The following is a 20,773-nucleotide window of genomic DNA, read 5'->3' as shown; positions in this document are numbered from 1 at the left end:
AACAGGAACTTTATTGTTATTTGCAGTATTGTGGAACCATATCAAAAGCATATGTAGTTACCTTTTTGTTGATTTGAGTTTAGGCACCACCGTAGGTATTGATATGTCTTCACTGCATTCCCATCTTGCTCTGCCTACCTGCTTCTATGGTAAAACCACACTAGGGCTGAGCCCTGTGGCTGCTCCTGGGACCTCTCTCTCAGGCATGCTTGAAAAATGGCTTGGGTTGCCCCTGGAATGGCTTCACCGCCACATTTCTGCATTTGGTGGGTGTGAGCAGGTGGGACATGCTTTGGTGCGTCTCTGTTGGAATATGCCAAAAATGCAATGGAGACCTACCTCCAAGATGAGCCAGATCCAAAAAGTGCTTAGACACCTAAACTCCCATTCAGATCCACCAACCAAACACACCTAAATATGCTTTTATATCTGGCCCCACAAGAATAGTAATATAACAATGATGATAACAGTATTTATTTTCTGTGAGAGATTTTGAAAAATCTTTCAAAGAATCTGTTCTCTAAGAGATTTTGAACAAGCAGAACGTTTGTTTTGCTGTGGAGTTGACAAATGTAGAAATCTAAAATGTTTGCAAGACAGTGAGGAAGGAAATGGTTTCCCTTAATAACCCCTGCTTACAAGACACTTACTTTGATTTAGAATGTAGGGTGTGTACAGTAGCTGGGGGGGGGGGGGGGGGTGACCACAGCACCCACTCTGGGCGCTGAGTCGGGGTGGGTGGAAGAGGGCATAGTGAAAGGCATGAAAACAGCAGCTGCTGTCACCGCTGCCAGGAGCACAGCCATTTATATTCCCCATGCACTGCCACTGCCCAGGGCACAGAAGTGCCCAGATATGCCTCTGGGCGTGTATAATAACCAGTGAGCGCGTAATTTCAGAATTTTTTGTGTAGTTATATATTTGTGTTTTATGGTACCTTTCATACAAAAAGATGATGGGATTTTTAAGGATATTAAAGGACAGGTGTTTATTCTAGTTCTATATTATTCCATGGTTGCTGCACTAAGGAGATAGATAATACTAAAGAAGAGGGAATAGAGATCAGGAAGAAAGACAAAGAGCCACAGCCAGGGGCATAAAACTTACTTGCTTCTTGAGTGCTTATTTTGGCAATGCCTTGACCTCTATCTCATTTATATCATCCTGTTATCTTTGTTTTAGGCAAATAACCGAATAGGAAGATCTGTGCTGGGGAGATCAGTCTGATCTCTCCATTGTAGCATTCTTTTGTGAGTCACTAATCTGAGAATGGAAGAAAGTGAATAGAAAGAAAAATGTTCCCTCACAATGCTTCAAAAAGAAAAAGCCACTTACACTAAATTCTATAGAATCTCTGCTGATATCGAATAGCATCCCTTGTTGCGCTAACCAGTTGAATACAGGTATAATTACATGAACAGTTAAATTTTATTACAGTGATTTGAGTGATAAATCATATACTTTTTTTAATATAAAATTGTGACTTTCCTGAGGAAACCTTAATAGAAAATTGAGTTTTTATAAAGCACACAAAGGACTGGATTCTCCACCATGCCCCAAGGGCCTCAAAGCTACAGATGGGAGATATAAATTAAGTCTTTGGCATAAGGTACTTCAGAGACTTAGGGTTAATGGAGAATCACATTTAGGAAAGCCTCTCTCCACCATGGCTCTTCCTCCCTTCCTTTGCCCTGGCGTACAGTTTTTCCTTTATGCCACTCTTCACTTGCATAGGGGAATATTCTTCAGTGGAAGTCTCTGGTTACTTTATATTAGTTTTGTATATAAATGGCACAAAATAAATTTGACAGACCAAAGAATGTGAGCCATAGCCATAGCACTTGTAGCTGTTTTTTTCTGCTCAGAATATATTCTTGACTTTCCCTGTCCTCATTTATGGGATGAACTGTATTTGAATATTTGTGCTGGTCAGTTACTGTACTTTGATATCAGCTTATTGCTAGTTTTGAACAGCTGTTCTGAATTTTTTTTCTCGTTATTTTTTGCCAACTTTGCTTCATTAAATGAAGCAAATTGCTTAAAATAGTAATGTGAGTTGGCATTAATGTGCCATATGAATTTTAATATCCAGGAAATAGTAGTTATTTTTTTTAGTGGCAAGAATCTACACTTGAGCTTTTTGTTTGTTTGTTGCTTATTGCCATACTGTATTGTTCTCTCTTGGTTTCCAAGCTAATAAACCTATTAGGCTGATTTAGATACATTTTTGGTAATTTGATTACTGAGGTGATTACTGTTTTTGACTACAACAAATGTGAAAAGGTTATTGCAAAACTATCTTTGAATCAAAACTGCTTAGAACCAAATACTGGTATATAAGTCTAGGTATTTTCTGAAAGCTAAGTGTAACTCACCTTACAAGAGGCTGTCCTCCATACTACAAATCAAAGAAAATATCTTGAAAATGATACAACTATGGTTTCCCCCTAACTGAGGTTCTTCCAATTAAGATTGGAGAGAGTAATATCTGAACACTTGCTTGGATAGTTCACTTTAACTTTCAAGTTAACTTTGATTTTCAGATTTATATAAAGGCAGAGACCATTGTGTTTTAAATAGCTCAAAATGCCTGAAGCCTTCTGGGCTTGAGTGCATTTGGTACATTTGATAAAGTTATAGCACATTGAGAAAAGCATGGGAAAGGTCCATAAATTCTAATAGTTTTGTTGCAGGGTATGTTGATAGTGTTGACAGGTTTTACATTTATTGTTTAGGCAGGATATAGTTCCGCAAAACTTGCTAGCACATCTCCACCATCACCCCAATCAACAACCCCCACAAGAAAATAACAGAATGCATGGATCCTACACCTGCCTCATGGAAAATCTGCTGGTGAAACTAAGCAACCTCTCTGCTTCAGAATGAACTTTCCCAGAAAAAACAACAGAGAGAAACATCCAGTTCTCAGTGGGAAAACACTTTTTTATGGAACAACCACTCCATCTGAACTCACAGACCTAGTTCTCAAGGGAATCTTACGCAGTACCATCAAAAGATAGGCATGGAGGGAATCATAAATTTGACTGGACGCAAAAGTCATGTGATTAACAGACAGTGGTTTTGTAGCTCATAATTTACCTGCTTCCTCTGCCAATCTCTCTGTACTCCTGCTGTAAGAACAGCTCTCTTCTATACTGAATTATTATTTTACATAATTCTTTTTATCTATCTCACCTATTCTGTATTTGGTATATAATGGCTTCTAATAAATTCTCTTTGTGAGGTTTATTGCCAACTTAATTTTTTAAGGGAATCCTTTTATTTACCTAGTGAGGTTAAGCAAACTTAATCATTCTACCTTATAGTTAGTATAGGATGTATCTGCTTCTTTGCAAGGCCTGAGGAAGGGCACTTTTTGCCCAAAAGGTTGTTTACCATCTCTTCCAGCTATATAGTTGGTCTAGATATTACCAAATGTAGCAGCAGATTCATCCCACGTTAATTGTACTATGATGGACATAACCAAGTCCATCCATAACCAAGAATGTAAGGCATAAATACCCAACTTATTGTTCAGAGATGTAAGCCAGTGGTTTTCAACTTTTTTCATTTGTAAAACCCGAAAAAGTTTTGAATGGGGGCGTGGACCCCTTTGGAAATCTATTGCGTGTATAGAGAACATTCTATCTCTCTCCCCATTCCCCACTTCTCCTGTTCCAGTTTGTAGATTGATAATTGCCAGGTGAGCAGAGGGGCCACAGGGCTGCAGCTTCACCAGTCCTTTGTGAGCAGTGGCAGTAGCAGGATGAGACAGGGCTGCCCAGCTGAGCTGTGCCTGGTGGCTCTGGGCTGCCTGCTGCTGGCGTGCTGGTGGCCTCTGGCCACGGGGGGAGCTGGAGCAGCAGCAGCACTGATGGCACTTTCCTTTGGGGTGGTGTCACCATTTTTACAGCCACCTTTCATGGATATCCTAGATGTGGTCCACAGACCCTCCAGGGGTCTGTGGACCACAGGTTGAAAAACACTGACATTAGGCAAACAACCCTGACTCTTTCATTGAATCCTCTGTGTGTTCCAGGATGCACATTTTACCATTCAGTGTATTGTATTACAGTGAGATTCAGCAAATAGATTGTTCCTTGACAAATGTGCTTGTCTCTGTTGTCTGAGTTTTTAATAAGCTTGGATATTTAAATTAAATAATCAATATGGGGGACAAAAAGAAACAGCTGAGCCTGCTGCTCTCACACTTATACTCAGCTGTTTGCTTAAATTTGCCAGGATAGGAAAGAATGTAATCACAACCTGTTTTGATAAGTTGCAGTTCTCTCTCCACCATCCAGAAAGGAAAAACAGATAGTCTTTAATGAAATGTATTTCTTTCTACATGAATAGAAACTTGAATATCTTATTACAAATGCTGAATTTGGTATGGTGAAGTCAACCTCCATGATTTCTGGTGGATTCTGCATATAATTGTTTCCAAAACCTACTTTGAATATGTCTATAATTTTTCATTATATTTTAATTACCAAAATGCTTCTCAAGGATATACAGCAGTTCTAATATGTGTAACCTCATTTCTTGTTTTTTTTCTCTTTTCCAATCTGGCTTCTCTGTGCAAAGGTATTCTGTTTTCATACACTCTAGCATAGCACATGCTAACACTTAAACAGTTTTACAATATAAATGAGAAGGAAAAACAGCAGTGTCGCATACTGTGGGTGGTTCATTTTCTTAATTTACTATTGAAAACATATGTGAACATTTTGTATAAATAGAAAACAATTGAAGAATGCCATAATGTTACCAGGAGTTTATAAAATTCTGTAATAAAGCTATCTTTTCTGCATACTGCTGTTAATATATTGTAAGTTGTTCTGTGTGACTAAGTTTTAAATTTCTAAGTGACTCTAGATGACTTGAACCGAATCTAAAATGTCTTCATATTTCTCTTTTTTTAAACTTCATCACTATTGTCTCTTATCCATTGATAGTCTATTTCAACTTGTAGAATCATAGAGAAATAGGTTAAGAAGGGACCTCCAGCAGCAATCTGCCCCAAACCCTTGCCTGAGGGAGGATCATCCCTATTCAAACCATCCTCTCAATCCATAATCTAAATTCTACATAAGACTACCATCAACTCTGGCATAACACAGGCCCAACACCCTAATTTGCCACAAGTAGAGCAGCAGAACCATGGCATCCAGTGTCCTGCTTCTATAAAAATGTTGTCAATATGTACTCAAGTGATCCCAGGTAGAGGGCCACAATATCTGTTATAGAGGAAAGCAAAAACCCCCACAGTCCATACCAGTCTGACCACAGGATAAAATTCTTTCCCCCCAAATGTGGTGATTGGTCTGACCCTAAGCAGAGAGGCAAGACCCTGTAGCCTGGAACCTCCGGTTTTGGTCCCAGGAGGAACCGTGGCACACCCCACTCAAAGTCTCCAGCCTTGGATATAGCCAACACTCAGTGCCTCAAAGGGAGGCTTAAAACACCATAGCACATAGCAGAAAGGCAGGGTGGGAGCAACCAGCAAATCCCAGAAGTCTGGGAAATATCCGCGGTATGGCTAAATCATCCCCAACCACTGGCTGTCCACCCTTTTTTTTGAAAACCTCCAGTGATTCAGAGTCCACAACTTCCCTAGGCAGTCTGTTCCACTGCCTCACTGTTCTAACAGTAAACAAGTTTTCTGGGTATCCAATCTAAACTTACTTTGCTGCAAGTTCAAGCCATTGGCCTGCGTCCTCTTTTCTGCAGCAAGAGAGAAAAGGTGTTTTTCCTTTTCTTTATGGCAGTCCATATTTGAAAACTGCTATCGTGTCCCCTGCCAAGCATCTTTTCCACAAGCTGAGCATGCCTAGCTCCTTCAGCTTCTCCTTGTTTGATTTGCTTTCCAAGCCCTTTATCTTCTTTGTTGCCACCTCTGGACCCTCTCTAATTTCTCCACATCCTTTCAAAAATGTGGGGCCCAGAACTGCACCCAGTACTCCAGATGAGACCTACCCAGACCTGAGTAGAGGCACCATCGCCTCCTGTGTCTTGTACCTAATGTGTCTATTAATGCATCCCAAAACCACATTTGCCTTGCATGGCTGTATCCTACTTCAGACTTATATCTACCAAGGTTCCCAAATCTTTTTCCATAGTGCTGCCATCCAGCCAACTGTCACCCATTTTACATTTGTGTTTTTGGTTATTCTTCCCAGGGTATAGCACCTTGCATTTGTCCACATGAAGCTTCATCCTGTTACCTGTACCCTAACTTTCCAATCTGTCAAGATTCTTCTGAATTGTGCTCGCATTCTCCAAGATGTTCACGGTCCTTCTCAGTTTCATGTTGTCTGCACACTTGCTCAAAAAGCTTTCTATACCAGTATCCACATAATTAATAAACATGTTGAATGGTAGGGATGTGCTAAATTTTGCCAGCTGTTTCATTTTGATGCTCTTTCAACTTGTTTTGAGCTCAAAAAAGTGCAATCGAAATTAAACGAAGGGCTTTGAAACAGCCTTGAAACTAAACGAGGGCAGTCAAAACATTTCAAAAGTTTCAAAATATTTCGAGTTTCAAAGGTGAAGCTGTGCTTGCCTGCAGGAAAACAGACAGTAAGGAGAGGAACGGGGAAGAGGGGGGAAGGACTGCTCTCATACTGACTGTGTAGCTGGCCAGTGACTGTAGTCCTTCCCTGAGGTCCCTTGCAATCCCAGTGCTGTGGGGGGAGGGATGGAAAAACAGCATAAAAGGCAGCATTGTTTGAACTGGCCTGCATTCAGCCTTGGAGTCTGACAATTACTGAGCTATATTCCAGCAGCTCAGGAGCATAAGACAACGAAGGCTACTACTAGCATTGATTTGAATGGTTTCCTACTTGCTAGCCTAGGAAGTGGAATTCCACAATACCTTTTGCTTTCTTCTAGACCATTTTATTTTATTATTATATTCATTGATTCTTTTCAATTTTATAATTATATTGGATATTACACTATAGAATTTGTATAGGAAGGTAGATGTATTTATATTTTATTTCTATACATTTATACCTTGTGCTATATTACATACACATTATAGAATTTATATAGGAACGCAGATACATTTGTTTTATTTCTATAAATTTATACCTTGCAGCATCTACATACCTTATAGAATTTATATAGGATGGGAGATGCGTTTATACTTGCGGCATATTACATACATTATAGAATTTATATAGGAACACAGATGCATTTATATGTTTTTATAAAAACACGACACTATGAAACACGCCATGAAGCATGCTGGAAAGGCATCTGGCAAGCCTACAGGGACGGGCAAAAGATGGGGGAGAGGGAGAGGTGTAAGTCCCTTCCCCCCTCCCCCCCAAGTGAGATCCAGCCTCTTTCCTACAGCTAGCAGAGATGAGGCTTCCAGAAGCATCAAGGAGAGGGGAGTGGTGCCAGTGCATCTGCTTGTGCCTGAGACTGCATCCCCTCCAAGAGCACCAGCCATAATCTCCCCTACTACCACCATGACAACAAGCAGCAGCACCAGCATGACAGTCTCCTCCACCCCCATTTCACTTCCCATGCTAAGCTTTCCAGTGCCAGAGGAAGAGCTGGAGCTGGATCTGAGTATGTTAGCAAGGGAAATTCTGGGGAAGGAGGGGGAATCAGCTGAGTTTTTCTTCACACCCCTCAAGTTTCCCCTAAACCAGGTCTCCTTCCCCCAAGGCACTTCAGAGGAGGCTGAGGTAGAGGCAGCGGCTCTGGGTGATCTTGTTCGCTGTTGCAACGTGCCCCCCTTTCTGTCCACCTTTCCCCCACTGTTCCAGGATGGTCTGCCTCTGCCTTGGGGGGACGGGGGCTTTGAAGCAAGAGGGGTACTTCTCTTTGGGCATGCTCCCACTGGTGCCAGGCTGAGGAAGAGCAAGGGTAAGGGTAAGGGGGTGGTGCCTGTGGAGATGCATCAGTATCCCCATGCTGCTCATGTGTTTTGTTCCCTTGCCCCAGCTGGGTTTGGCTCAGCAGTGCAGGCAGATAGCATATGTGGGATAATCTGCCAGCTCAGAATGATCCCAGACCATACTACCTGCCTGCTTCTGGGGTGCAGGTGCTTATATGGATGCTGCCTTTTCCCCCTCCTCAGCAGGCAGAAGCACAGCAACAGGAGGAGCAGACTCAGCTCAGCCGTTGCCTCTACAACCTCTATCTCAGCTTCCTCTGAAGTGCCTCTATTTCAGCACTGGATCCCCCTCTTCCACGTCCCCCCGCCTCTGCCATTCTGCCCCCCTGACTGTCTTCACCAGCACCTCCGTCCACTGATCCAGGGTTTGGCTGCTGCATATGCACCCTTCACCCTCTGGTCACACATGGCAGCCAGCACATGGACCATACTGGACTACAAGGGATCAGGCCATTTCCTGATGCCCTCCTTCAGCCACCTCACCAGTGCTTGGACATCTGGTGGCAATGGCTTGCTTCAGCCAGGAACATTGATTCCCTGGAAGCTATTTCGCTCTCAATTTCCCTTACTACAGGGATCACCTGGCTAAGGAGGGCCAGGATCTCCATGGCCTCGAGAAAGGGCTTGAGGACCACCAAGATCTGGGAGATGATACCCCACTCAGCTCTGTTAAAGGGGCCACTGATCCCAAACTTCCCAAGCAAGGCCATTTCATGGATGGTCTTCTGTTGCACCACCAGCCTCTTGAGCAGCAGATATGTGGAGTTCCACCAAGTCTCCACATCCTGAATGATTTTGTGCTGTGGGATGTTCAGCTCTGCTTGTTTGTCCTGCAGCATCTTCCCCCTTGATGCTCCAGTGGAAGTAGCCTGCTACCTTCCTGCATTTTGAAATGAGTTTGTTGGTGGTGCTGGCACCATCACCAGCAGCCCTGTGGCCGTCCAAAGCGTCCCTGACAATGAGGTGGAACTTGTGTACCACACAGCAGATGCCAACAAAGTTGGCATTGCAGACCACCATGATCTCTGTTGCCGTGTGGGACTCAGCCATCATCTTGATTTGAAGGAGCACCCACTAACGGCCTGACTGGTCGCACCAGTGCCCTGTGAGGGAGAGGTAGGCATGATCTCCATCCTGGCTGCTCCAGATGTCCGAGGTGAAGTGTAAGACCACCTGTGGACCTGCCTTGTGCAGCTCCTCCCTCAAGTACTCCCTGCATGCCTCATACAGGGAGGGCACCACTGTCCTGCTGAAGTTTGTGTGTATGGGCACTTTGTATGATGGAGCCACAAGTGCCAGTAGCCGCCTGAACCCTGGTCACTCAACTAAGGAGAAGACCTGGCCATTCACAGCAAGCATCTCCCCAATGCTCTGGGTGATCTCACTTACCCTTGCAATGCACCCCCCTTTCTGTTCGTCTTTTCCGTACTGTTCCAGGGTGGCCTGCCTCTGCTTGGGGGGGACGGGGGCTTTGGAGTGAGAGGGGGACTTCCCTTTGGGCATGCTTCCACTGGTGCCAGGCTGAGGAAGAGCAAGGGGAAAGGGGTGGTGCCTGTGGAAATGAAACGAATCGAAACGAAACAGCCAGAGAAATTTCGCACAGCCCTACCCCTTGGCCTGGATAAGAATGTGCTAGCCCCACTCTGGCATCCTCCCGACTAGATTAGGGCCCTACTAATCCCACTTTCGCTTGGGGCTCGCCCATCCCCAGAGGCTGCTGTGAGTGTGGAGCTGCTGGGGAACCATGAGGAGAAACAGATATGTGGGTCAGTGGGTCCTGATCCAGGTTGGGGTGGGAGGGCAGCTGGTGGGGCCTCAGTCCAGACCAGGGGGTGCTGCGGGTAAGCACCTGTGGGTCAGTGGGTGTGTGAGCTCTAAGGGGCTAGGGGAACCAGGAGGCAGGGGTTGAGTCCCTCAGAGTGCTGAGGGAATTAGCAGAGGTCATTGCGGGACCCCTGGCATGGCTTTATGAGTACTCATGGTGCTCTGGTGTGCTGCCAGAGGACTGGAAAAGGGCCGATGTGGTTCCCATTTTCAAAAAAGGGAGGAAGGAAGACCCAGGAAACTATAGGCCCTTTAGTCTTACCTCGATCCTGGGTAAGCTTTTTGAGAGAGTTATTCTGGTGCATGTCCACAAGGGGCCAGCAGGGGAGATTATGCTTAGGGGCAACCAACACGGGTTCATTAGAGGCAGGTCCTGTTAGACCAACCTGGTGGCCTTCTATGACCATGTCACAAAATCCTTAGACGCAGAGGTAGCAGTGGACGTAGTCTTTCTGGACTTCAGGAAGGCCTTCAACTCTGTCTCTCACCCCATTCTCATTAAAAAACTAGGGGACTGTGGCATCAACACCTACGCAGTCAAATGGGTCGCTAACTGGCTGGAGGGCCGCACCCAGAGAGTGATTGTGGATGGGTCATTTTCGACCTGGAGGGATGTGGGCAGTGGGGTCCCCCAGGGCTCGGTCCTCGGACTCATGCTGTTCAACATCTTCATCAGTGACTTGGATGAGGGGGTAAAAAGCACCCTGTTCAAATTTGCTGATGACACTAAGATGTGGGGGGATGTGAGCATGCTAGAAGGGAGAAATAGGCTGCAATGGGACCTAGACAGGTTATAGGGATGGGCAGATGAGAAAAGGATGGGTTTCAACACTGACAAGTGCAAGGTACTGCACCTGGGGAGGAAGATCTAGCAGCATACCTACAGGCTGGGGAACTCCCTTCTTGTCAGTGCAGAGGCAGAAAAGAATCTTGGAGTCATTATTGATGCCAAAATGAATATGGGCCGACAGTGTGGGGATGCGGTCAGGAAGGCCAACCACACCTTGTCCTGCATCCCCAGATGCATCTCAAGCAGGTCCAAGGAGGTGATCCTCCCCCTCTATGTGACACTGGTCAGGCTGCAATTGGAGTACTGTGTCCAGTTCTGGGCGCTGCACTTCAGGAGGGATGTGGACAGCATTGAGAGGGTCCAGAGGAGGGCCACCCACATGATCAGGGGGCAGCAGGGCAGGCCCTACGAGGAGAGGCTAAGGGACCTGAACCTGTTCAGCCTCCACAAGAGAAGGTTGAGGGGGGATCTAATGGCCTGTTACAAACTAGTCAGAGGGGACCAGCAGGCACTGGGGGAGACCCTGTTCCCCAGAGCACTACCAGGAGTGACTAGAAATAATGGTCACAAGCTGGCAGAGGATAGATTCAGGCTAGACGTCAGGAGGCGCTTCTTCACTGTCAGGAAGGCTAGGACCTGGAACCAACTTCCAAGAGAAGTGGTGCTGGCTTCTACCCTGGGGGTCTTTAAGAGGAGGTTAGACGAACACCTTGCTGGGGTCATTTGACCCCAGTACCCTTTCCTGCCGCGGCAGGAGGTCGGACTTGATGATCTGCTCAGGTCCCTTCTGACCCTACCAACTATGAAACTATAAGGTACCAGGGACAGGTGGGGTGAACTACAAGGGACTGTGGGAGGGGTCAGGGGTATGGGGTGAGCCCCAACTGTCTGGGAAGCGGGGGGTAAGGGAGCAGGAGGAGTAAGCTTCCTGGCAAATGTGACCTAACCCCTCCCTGGGTCCAAATGCAAACAACGGCTCCCTGCCTGCATAACAAGGCTTTCTCTTACCCCAGGTAATATTCCCCTGTAGGGTATCAGCACTCTGTTTCCTTCCTCAGGATAGCCCCTGTGCTAGTTAGGAGAGCTTCTGTGTTCCCCTTGCTCTGGAGCTCTTGCCTCAGCAGCCTCCAGAGCTAGACTGATCCTCCTGGCTCAAGGCCTGTGTTTATATACCTTGCTGGCCCTGGACTTGGCCCTGGTCCTGGCTGGTCCGGTGTCTTCCTGAGCTGCCACAAGCATTTTCTGATCCAGCTTGCTGGCTCAGCCTCTTCCCCAACCTCAGGGTGATGTACTGCAGCTTGTCTCTGCTGTGCTCCTATTTTGTCTCCTATGTAAGTTTCTAGTCCATGGTGCTACTGCAACACAGCTAGTTCTGTGATAAGTAACTCCCCGAGTACCGGTTCTCTGGCAGCTCATGAGCAGCTTTCCCCACCTGGGACTCTCTGCTGCTCCTCTGCCCATAAAGTAACAAGAGCCTTTGGCTCTCTGTTACAGGAGTCACTGGGAACAGTGCCTCCTGGGATGCTGGGGGACCACTTCCAAGTCAAGTTAACCCTATGGATCAGTCTGACGTGACTGCAGCATGAACTCCCTAACACCAGCTGAAGATAACTGTCACCTGAAGATTCATAGATTCATAGATGTTAGGGTCAGAAGGGACCTCAATAGATCATCGAGTCCGACCCCCTGCATAAGCAGGAAAGAGTGCTGGGTCTAGATGACCCCAGCTAGATGCTTATCTAACCTCCTCTTGAAGACCCCCAGGGTAGGGGAGAGCACCACCTCCCTTGGGAGCCTGTTCCAGACCTTGGCCACTCGAACTGTGAAGAAGTTCTTCCTAATGTCCAATCTAAATCTGCTCTCTGCTAGCTTGTGGCCATTGTTTCTTGTAACCCCTGGGGGCGCCTTGGTGAATAAATCCTCACCAATTCCCTTCTGTGCCCCCGTGATGAACTTATAGGCAGCCACAAGGTCGCCTCTCAACCTTCTCTTGCGGAGGCTGAAAAGGTTCAGTTTCTCTAGTCTCTCCTCTTAGGGCTTGGTCTGTAGGCCCTTGACCATACGAGTTGCCCTTCTCTGGACCCTCTCCAAGTTATCCGCATCCTTCTTGAAGTGTGGCGCCCAGAATTGCACGCAGTACTCCAACTGCGGTCTGACCAGTGCCCTATAGAGGGGAAGTATCACCTCCCTGGACCTATTCGTCATGCATCTGCTGATGCACGATAAAGTGCCATTGGCTTTTTTGATGGCTTCATCACACTGCCGACTCATGTTCATCTTGGAGTCCACTAGGACTCCAAGATCCCTTTCCACCTCTGTGCCACCCAGCAGGTCATTCCCTAGGCTGTAGGTGTGCTGGACATTTTTCCTCCCTAGGTGCAGCACTTTGCATTTCTCCTTGTTGAGGAGAGGACCACCTCTGAGACAAGCAAAGGGTCCTTAGCTTATTTTTCTATGCCTTAATGTGCGGATGCAAGCGCTTAACATGTGTGAAAGGTAATGTGTAACAACACCCTTAGTGTCCAATAGGTGAATGAATTTCTGTTCCCAGGTCATCTAGTAAGGGTGTTAGGTAGATTTCCTTTGAACAACCAGAACTCTGAGGTCAAACAGGTTGTGATATTTCTATGGAAAGTGTTCTCCTACCTGTTTGCTAGTGTCTCTGTCCTTTATCTTTTTTTCAGTGCCCATTCATTTTGGTGCATAGTTTTTGTTTGGTTTCACCCATATAGTTGCCATGAGACCATTTGGATCACTGGATGAGGTATACCACATTCCGGGATAGACATGTGTATGGTCCACGGATTCAGACAGTTTGGTTGTGGGGAGTGTAGATTTTTGTGGCAGTAGATATGTATTGACAGGTCTTTCATTTATTGTTCACCCATCTGGTCCAGCATTTGGGGATATATAAAAGTTCTAACAGAGAACTTTTCGGACATCTTACATTCAGATGATTCAAAAGCTTTTTCATTAAGATAAACAAGCAAACAAATGAAAAACACCAATCCCTCACTTTTAACTCATTGCATGTATGCTCTCAAATTAGGAGCTATTTCTGCCATGTTTGCAATAATTTTCTCTTATTAGAAGGCAGTCATGGACAATAAAAAAGTATATTGAGTGCGCACAGCATATTGTGCAGCTCAGTTTCTAAAACACGGCACAAACTTTTGAATGTTCACAGGTGGTAATATTTGTATGAGATCGTTTTCATAGCTACCACTGATTCCATTTGACTTTGGAACCAGAAATGTATGAGGGGTTCTTTACTGAACTGAAGTTTATATAACCTCTTAATAGCATGAGTCTGTTATTCAAAGCACAGACTGTTCAGCAACTCCTTTTTCTTGGAACAATAACTATTGGCCGCCATGAACTTTTCAGACTAGATATGTGAATAGACATAATATTTCCAGTCTTATAAGTTAAATTAAAAGTTTGCTAGGTGCTTTCAAGGCAGTTCAGAGTATAGCTAGTTCTAATGGGCGTTGCCATAATCTACATTAATTCTCATGTATAGCTGAGTGGCTCTCAAAAGGAGGTGAAGTTCTCTACCTCTAAAAATCATAAATATTTTATTCCAGTTAGATTTTAATAACTGAATGCCCCCACCAACTTAAGTGAAGGGCAAATGCAACATTATTGTTTGAAACTGTCTTTTAGAACCTAAATTATCCCAGCTAGTTAAAATAAATGCTACAAATACTGAACACCCTGAAATCAAGTACAACTATGTTATTTAGTCTTAAAATAAAATCTGTCTTGTAAAGAATTTCCTTACAAAGTTTGAGTTCCTTTAAGATTAAGTTGAACTTTCTGTAGGTTTTTTAAAAACTTCAGTCATAGAATCATCAAAAGTTAGGGTGGGAAGGGACCTCAGGAGGTCATCTAGTCCAACCCCCTGCTCAAAGCAGGACCAGCCCCAACTGTAGCAGTCTTGTAACTGTCTCTTGGAATTAATGAAAAATATGTAAATATTTAAAATGCTTTTGAAGGGGAAATGTCTGGAATCCTCAGATGAACTTTCCTTTGTGGATACCTCCCTTTTTCAACAGAATTTGTATTGTTCATATTGATGGAGAGGGTGAAAGTGAATGAAATGAAAATGGGGGCAAGAGTGTCAACTTGACTACCCCATCAGGGGGTGTTGTGAGGACTACTTGGTTACACTCGATTAGTACTACAATGAGGTGAAGCCTCCAGGCTGGTCATATTATAGTAGTTCCACCATCTCAGCATTATTTGAAGAATGAGGCGTTCTATTTTATGTGGTTCTTATGTACTCCCAACTGCATTCTCCCTAGCTTTGATGGTGCGTGCTCTGAAAGGAACATTTAAGGTGTTTTTATTATTGCTGGTTAACAGTAGAAAGAACATGTATTAAAATGTGTTTCATGTGTTCAGGGCAACATCTCCAACTTCGACATTGTCATGGAATCTGATGAGGGCACTTTCATGCCGACTGGCCTGGGTTTTACTGGCAGCGATAAAGCTCGTGGCATCATGAAAGAGAACATGCAGCTCTTGCAGCCTATCAATGTGACAGCTATTTATGAAAGTGGTGGTGGAACAGACATTGATTACTGGGTGAAAGATGGAGTACCAGGTGAGAATATTATATCAATTTGAGGAGATGACTAAGTGGGCCCATTACTATCCCTACACTATGGATCCTGGTACACATTACATTTAAGATGCAGTTAAGATGTTAATTGTGCCATAAATAGTAACCCAGTCACAAGTTAAAGCCAATTTATGGCATGATGTATGTGGAATATTTAAAATCTTTGTGGCTCATTGGTATCATGCCTTAAATAAAATTTGTGGCATGTTGGAGCTGACCTATGGAGCTGAGCATATAGAAGTTTGGGCTGAGGCAGCTCCAGGGAAGCCTCCCCGATCTTGGGCTCACTGCAGCCTGGATCTTTAAAAAGCGAGTGTGCAACTGGGAGTCCCATGCCTGGCAGCTCTGCTGAGAACAGGGGATCAGAGGCTTCCAGTGGAATTTAGAGTTTCCAGTGGCAGAAGCCCTTCAGCTCCCCGCAATTCCTGCTAGGAGCCTCCAGTCTCCTTTGCCTGGCAGCCTGATGCTTCTTGAACTGGAGTCCAGGGTCTTATCCAGAGCTAGGACTGCCCCAGGCATGGCTGACAATCAGCTGATTGTCAGCCCCAGACCAGCACTAGAGCCGTCTCAGTCGGAGTGGGGTCTAGCAGCCAGCTGACAACCAGCTGATTGTTGGTCTAGCTGAACCTGCAGGCAATCCTCTTTCAATTTGCCAGTCCAGGTAGAGCCTTGGATTTTGATCCTTTGTGCCAGCAAGTAATAATGGCACAACTGGGATTTGATCTTGGATCACACCAACTGTGTTTCCTGCCATTCACATGTAGCATGGCAGCAGGTACAATTATTGTGATCTGGGATCAGATCCCATCATATCATTAAACGAACATATGCCAGGGGCCTGTTACGTCTCAAATTCAGATTGTATTTCCTATATGGTTTTGACAGTCTGATATCTGACAACAAACATTTTCCTTGAATAACATTTGCTAAAGATGGAAAGCTTATATATTTAAAAGCTAACCTGCAGAGCCATGTAATAATGTGTATTTTGAGCTTCCATTTAATAATGCCTCAGATTATGTATCGGACAACATGTCTAAAATCTTCTTTTAGGCTTTGGGATTTATAATAATCTCTCCCAGACCAATGATTTAAAAATAGTAGAGAATTCCCTCTGCTTTAGTCTATAACAGGGCAAAAAAGAAGTTCATGTTGAAGTACAGTCCACCTTTCACTTGCTGTTGTTTAATTTAAAAAATGTATTATAGGACACATTTATGGGGAGTTCACTACTCAAAGTATAAAATATACAATGCACTAAAATGTATTGGAGAAAATTCATAGAAATATATTTTAAAATCGTTTCTACATTCATTCTGTGTTATTTCTGAGCAACATTCTTGCCTTTAACTTTGAAACACCCTAATGTTAAGCCCAAAGCAGTTCATAGTAAGAATAAGTTCTAAATCCTGTAAGATGACATATACACCTTTCCACCTGTGTAGTGTGACATCGACATTAAGGTCTACACATCTTGGGATCTGAGCCTAAATGATGTTTTACTGCGTTTTTCAGTATTAGGATAACAACAAATGTGTTTCATTTCAGCATTTTGAGAAACTTAAATAGTTTTAGCATGTTATACTTCTTTTTCTCATGGTTTATGGCTGATGCAGTTTATTTCTGATGTTTTGTCCCTGTCATACCACGGTCACAAATAAATATATGCTCTAGGTTTTGGAACCCCCAAATATTATACTCATCTCATTTATGATCTTTGGGGAAGATTTATAGGTGCTTCGGTGAGGTATGGAATATAGGCTCCTTATTTTAAGGAAGATGTTGTTTGCTTTTCATTTATCTGTGAAGTATATATAGAAAACATAATGGCAGGCAGTTTGATTTATCTGGATAATAATTTCCTTGGTTTTTAAAGTAAGATGGTTGTAGTAGGCAGGAGGCATCTTTTTAGGATCTGATTGAAAACACAAAACTGACTCCTCAGGTGGGCACTGTGTCTGTTCCAGTTATAGACTGTTAACTGTGGTACCAAGGTGCTGTAACCACTGTAACCCTGTCATTTTCACATCCTAGATTTGAACTACACACGTTTTACACCAACATAATGACAATGTGCTTAACTGAGAAGTGAGTCAGAGCTGCCCACAGGCTGTAGTAATGCGTCCACCTTCCTTGCTTCTGTGTGCATACATAGCTGCCCAGCACCTGAAGTTAGGTGATTTGCATGTCATTGTGATCACTTGCAGATGAGAACTTCTCGGTGTGTATGGTGGATGTTTGAAAATTGAAAGGCACAGAAACATTTCTGGAGATAAAATATACTTTGAAAGTTAAAAGGAGAAGCATCCTTTTAGGCTAAATACAGACAGTCAACAAGTTCTAGATTGAATCGATTCAATTTTTGCAGCTTTCTCTGAACTGTGTAGATTGAACTGAGAACACAGTGAACTCAAGTTCACTTTTGAAACTAGAAAGGGAGCCAGCCCCGTGCAGAGGCCTGTACCAGTAGCCAGGGGACACTAGAGCATTCCTCCCACCCAAGCAGGCTTCATCCTTGACTGGCTGCCCAGCACATGCCCGCCCCAACCTTACAGTCTCCACCAGGGGGAAACAGTATCTCCAGCCAGGGGCTGCCTGGGCCACCAGCCTCAGAGGAGGCTCCCTGCCCCTAGCAGAGTTCCCCGAGCCCTAGCACGAGTACCAAGAAGGGATTCCCCCCCCGTTACAAGACTTAATATTAGACTGTAGACTTTAAGGTGGGGGGGAAATGCAACCCCCATCCCGGCACCAGACCTCAGCCAGGCACTGCCCAGTGTGGCAGAGGGAGCCAGCAGCGTGGGGCTTTACTCCCCCTGCTCATTTGGAGCTGGGTGCCAGGAGCTGGGAGTCCAGCTTGATTCCCGCAGCCATGCCCCCTCCTCAGCTTTTGGACCAGCTGAGGAGGGGGCTGGTGGGGAACTCACTTCCCCAACCCAGCACCAGACCTCCCAGCTGGGTGCTGCCCAGTATGGGGGGGGAGGGGGAGGAAGCCTAGAGAGGGGACTTTACTCCCCGTGTCCACCTAGAGTTGAGACCTGAGCTTGAGTCCCCCAGCTATGATCCCTCCTCAAGCCTGGCTCCCAGCTCCAGGTAGGCAGGGGAAGTAAAGCCCATGCCATGTGCTGCCCCCCCCCCCACCCCATGCCAGGCAGCACCTGGCTGGGGTCTGGTGCCACCAGGGGAGCGGGTTCCCCCCCTCAACCCCCCTCAGCCAGCCTGAGTTGTGATAGTGCTCTAGCTAGGAAGCAGAGGAGCAGGGCAGACCCTGTTCCACTGAAGTAGACAGCACTGCCCAGGGCTGCAAAGCATCCTGGGATGCTGGAGGACTGTGAGTTAACTTAAGTCGGGAGGAGATCTGGGACAGAAGTTCCATAAACTGGCTTGCCCGAAATCAGTTAAGTCTGATACTATAACCAACCAGCTTTATCTTAAAATGGTTTTGGCCATTTTAAAAGCTATTTAAGTGCATTAAACTTCTGTTCTGTTACAGGTTTAAATTGGTTTCTGATCACTTAAACTGGTGTATGTGTAACTTCTGTCCCTAGGCTTAAAACTAAATGGACTTTTCTAGGGACCCCAATTCAATACAGAAAAAGAGAGGGCTTCCTCTCAGTCATGGAGTTGTTACTAGAAGGAACTAAACTGGATGATAAATTCCTCAGTACTGCTTTCCAACATGGGCCTGTTTCCATGTGCACCTCACAGATTGGGCACAGTCCAACCACCAGCACTGATCTAAATATCCCCTATTCTGCTATCTAATGGAGCATTTCCGACCCCCAACGCCCCCCTCTTTGCGATGGTCCTTGCTTCCAGAAACAGGAGGGTGGTGTTTGGTAGGAAATTTGAACACAAGCTGTTTGTGGATAGGAGAGGAGTTAGTCAGTGGAGCCAGAAGGGGAAAGGGGCAAGTATTCTGTGTTGGTGGGGAAAGGAGGTACAGGGAATTATGAGATAGACTGTGTGTATGTATGTGGGAGGGGGAGGATTTAAGATGCGAAATTACTTCTCCACTTAATAATGACAGCAGTGCTGAGCTCTTATACAGCAGCTGAAGTAACCCTAAGACACAGAATGAAGAGTAACTTATTACACCTTCATACATGAGTGACCAATATGACAACAGAACCCAGATTTCCTGACCTGTGGGGCCCACAAGCTATTGGAACTGCCTACATAAAGCAAGGACTGTAAAAAAAAATGCATATAAATTTACATTATGGAAAAAATATAAAACAAATCCTAAAGCTTGCCAATATTGAGCCATTAAGTTTTAAATAAAAAGTGCATTGAATTTTTATTAAAAATTTAGAGCAGTAGTTGTTTTCTTCTTTGCTCCTGGGAACTACCCATTATGTATCATTGAGCATTCTCAAAATGCAGTGCAGGGTGATTTTTTTTTCTCTTTTGGGGAGGAGGAGTGAAAGAATTGACTTATTAAAAGAACTTCTGTTTCAGATTGTATCACATTGTACTAGAGCCAAAGCTTTAAAAGTCTGGAAACTTCACACCTTGTCTGTATTATTCTCACTGTTCAAATGAATACTTATGGTATATAACAACATTAGAACAAATTAAGTATACTGTTACAGCTTTTATAATTTTATCTAATTCAAGTGAGCAGCCCAAGTGTTGGCACTTCATTAATTTCAGCTAAATATTTTCCTAAAGATACACTTGGGTGCTTTGTTTCTGTAACAGTTATAAAAAGCAGAAGAATAGAGCTTTATATGTGACAAATTTATATTGTTTCTTCCTTACTGGATTAAGTAGAGTTTGGGATAAGCTTCTCTTCCCACAATTAAAATCCCCCTCCTTCTCCTTTATTCTGGAAAACCCATGGAAAACAATAGCACTTGTGCTTTCCATATTCATTCTTAGCTACTGCTGATGAAGTTCAGACTACTGCATCTCTGCTTCTGAGAATCCAAGCTGTTTTTACTAATTTGGTTTTACATTGATTTACAGTTAAATGGTATCTCCATTTTTTCACTTAAATAATAAAACCGTTTGGAATTCCCAAATTTGTTACAGTAATACTGTTAACTGCTAGGATGAGAGAACTTTACAATTATTAGGCGAGCATCACAGTACTACCCATGAAATACAGGACTTCTGATAGATTTTGTATCTTGTGAATGCTTGATACCAGTTCCTTAGGTGCTCAGTTATTTGGAAAATAGCTGTAACCAAGTCTACAAAGTCTCTAAAAATCATTTGATCTTTACAAAAACAAAAAATATTGTGTTTCTAATAGTAACCAAAGTTACCATGCAACAGCTGAAAATATTTCTGGTCTGTTAATAATATTGCTTTTTCATGGCACTTGCATCAATTGCACTCTAATTCTGTAAAATCTACTTTAAAGGGATTTTATGATTTAAGGTAGCCATTGATTTTAAGACAGTCAGCTTGGTGTAGGGGCTTAGTCAGCACTTACAATATGTTGGGTTTTTGTGGTATTTTACAACAGGCTCATATGGTGTTTCAAGAGTTCAAAAACCTGCAGTGATCCTAGCTAGACAGATATTCTGATTGATTTTTTTTTTTTTTTTTTGGTCAAGCAGACTAGCATGAAAACATACTGTGCAAACTTGCCCATAGTCATCTTCCAGTA

At 44.2% G+C, this 20,773-nt stretch overlaps 1 protein-coding gene across 18 annotated transcripts in view; it reads left to right on the top strand.

The window, feature by feature from the left end:
* CPQ (carboxypeptidase Q) overlaps positions 1 to 20,773 on the top strand; it is a 390,605-nt gene that overhangs the window by 246,183 nt on the left and 123,649 nt on the right. For all 18 annotated transcript variants that reach the window (XR_009460667.1, XR_009460659.1, XR_009460668.1 and 15 more), the window contains one exon: positions 14,937 to 15,138. Coding sequence is in view for 7 of the 18 variants with exons in the window: in XM_019495714.2 (XP_019351259.1) it covers positions 14,937 to 15,138 (202 nt within the window). In the remaining 11 variants the exon portion in view is untranslated. The remainder of the gene's footprint in view (positions 1 to 14,936; positions 15,139 to 20,773) is intronic.

This window comes from Alligator mississippiensis, chromosome 3 (assembly GCF_030867095.1).
Source record: "Alligator mississippiensis isolate rAllMis1 chromosome 3, rAllMis1, whole genome shotgun sequence".
In the NCBI taxonomy this organism is placed as follows: domain Eukaryota; kingdom Metazoa; phylum Chordata; order Crocodylia; family Alligatoridae; genus Alligator; species Alligator mississippiensis.
The sequence above is the reverse complement of the archived record's forward strand: the minus strand, read 5'-3'. Positions and strand labels throughout refer to the sequence as shown.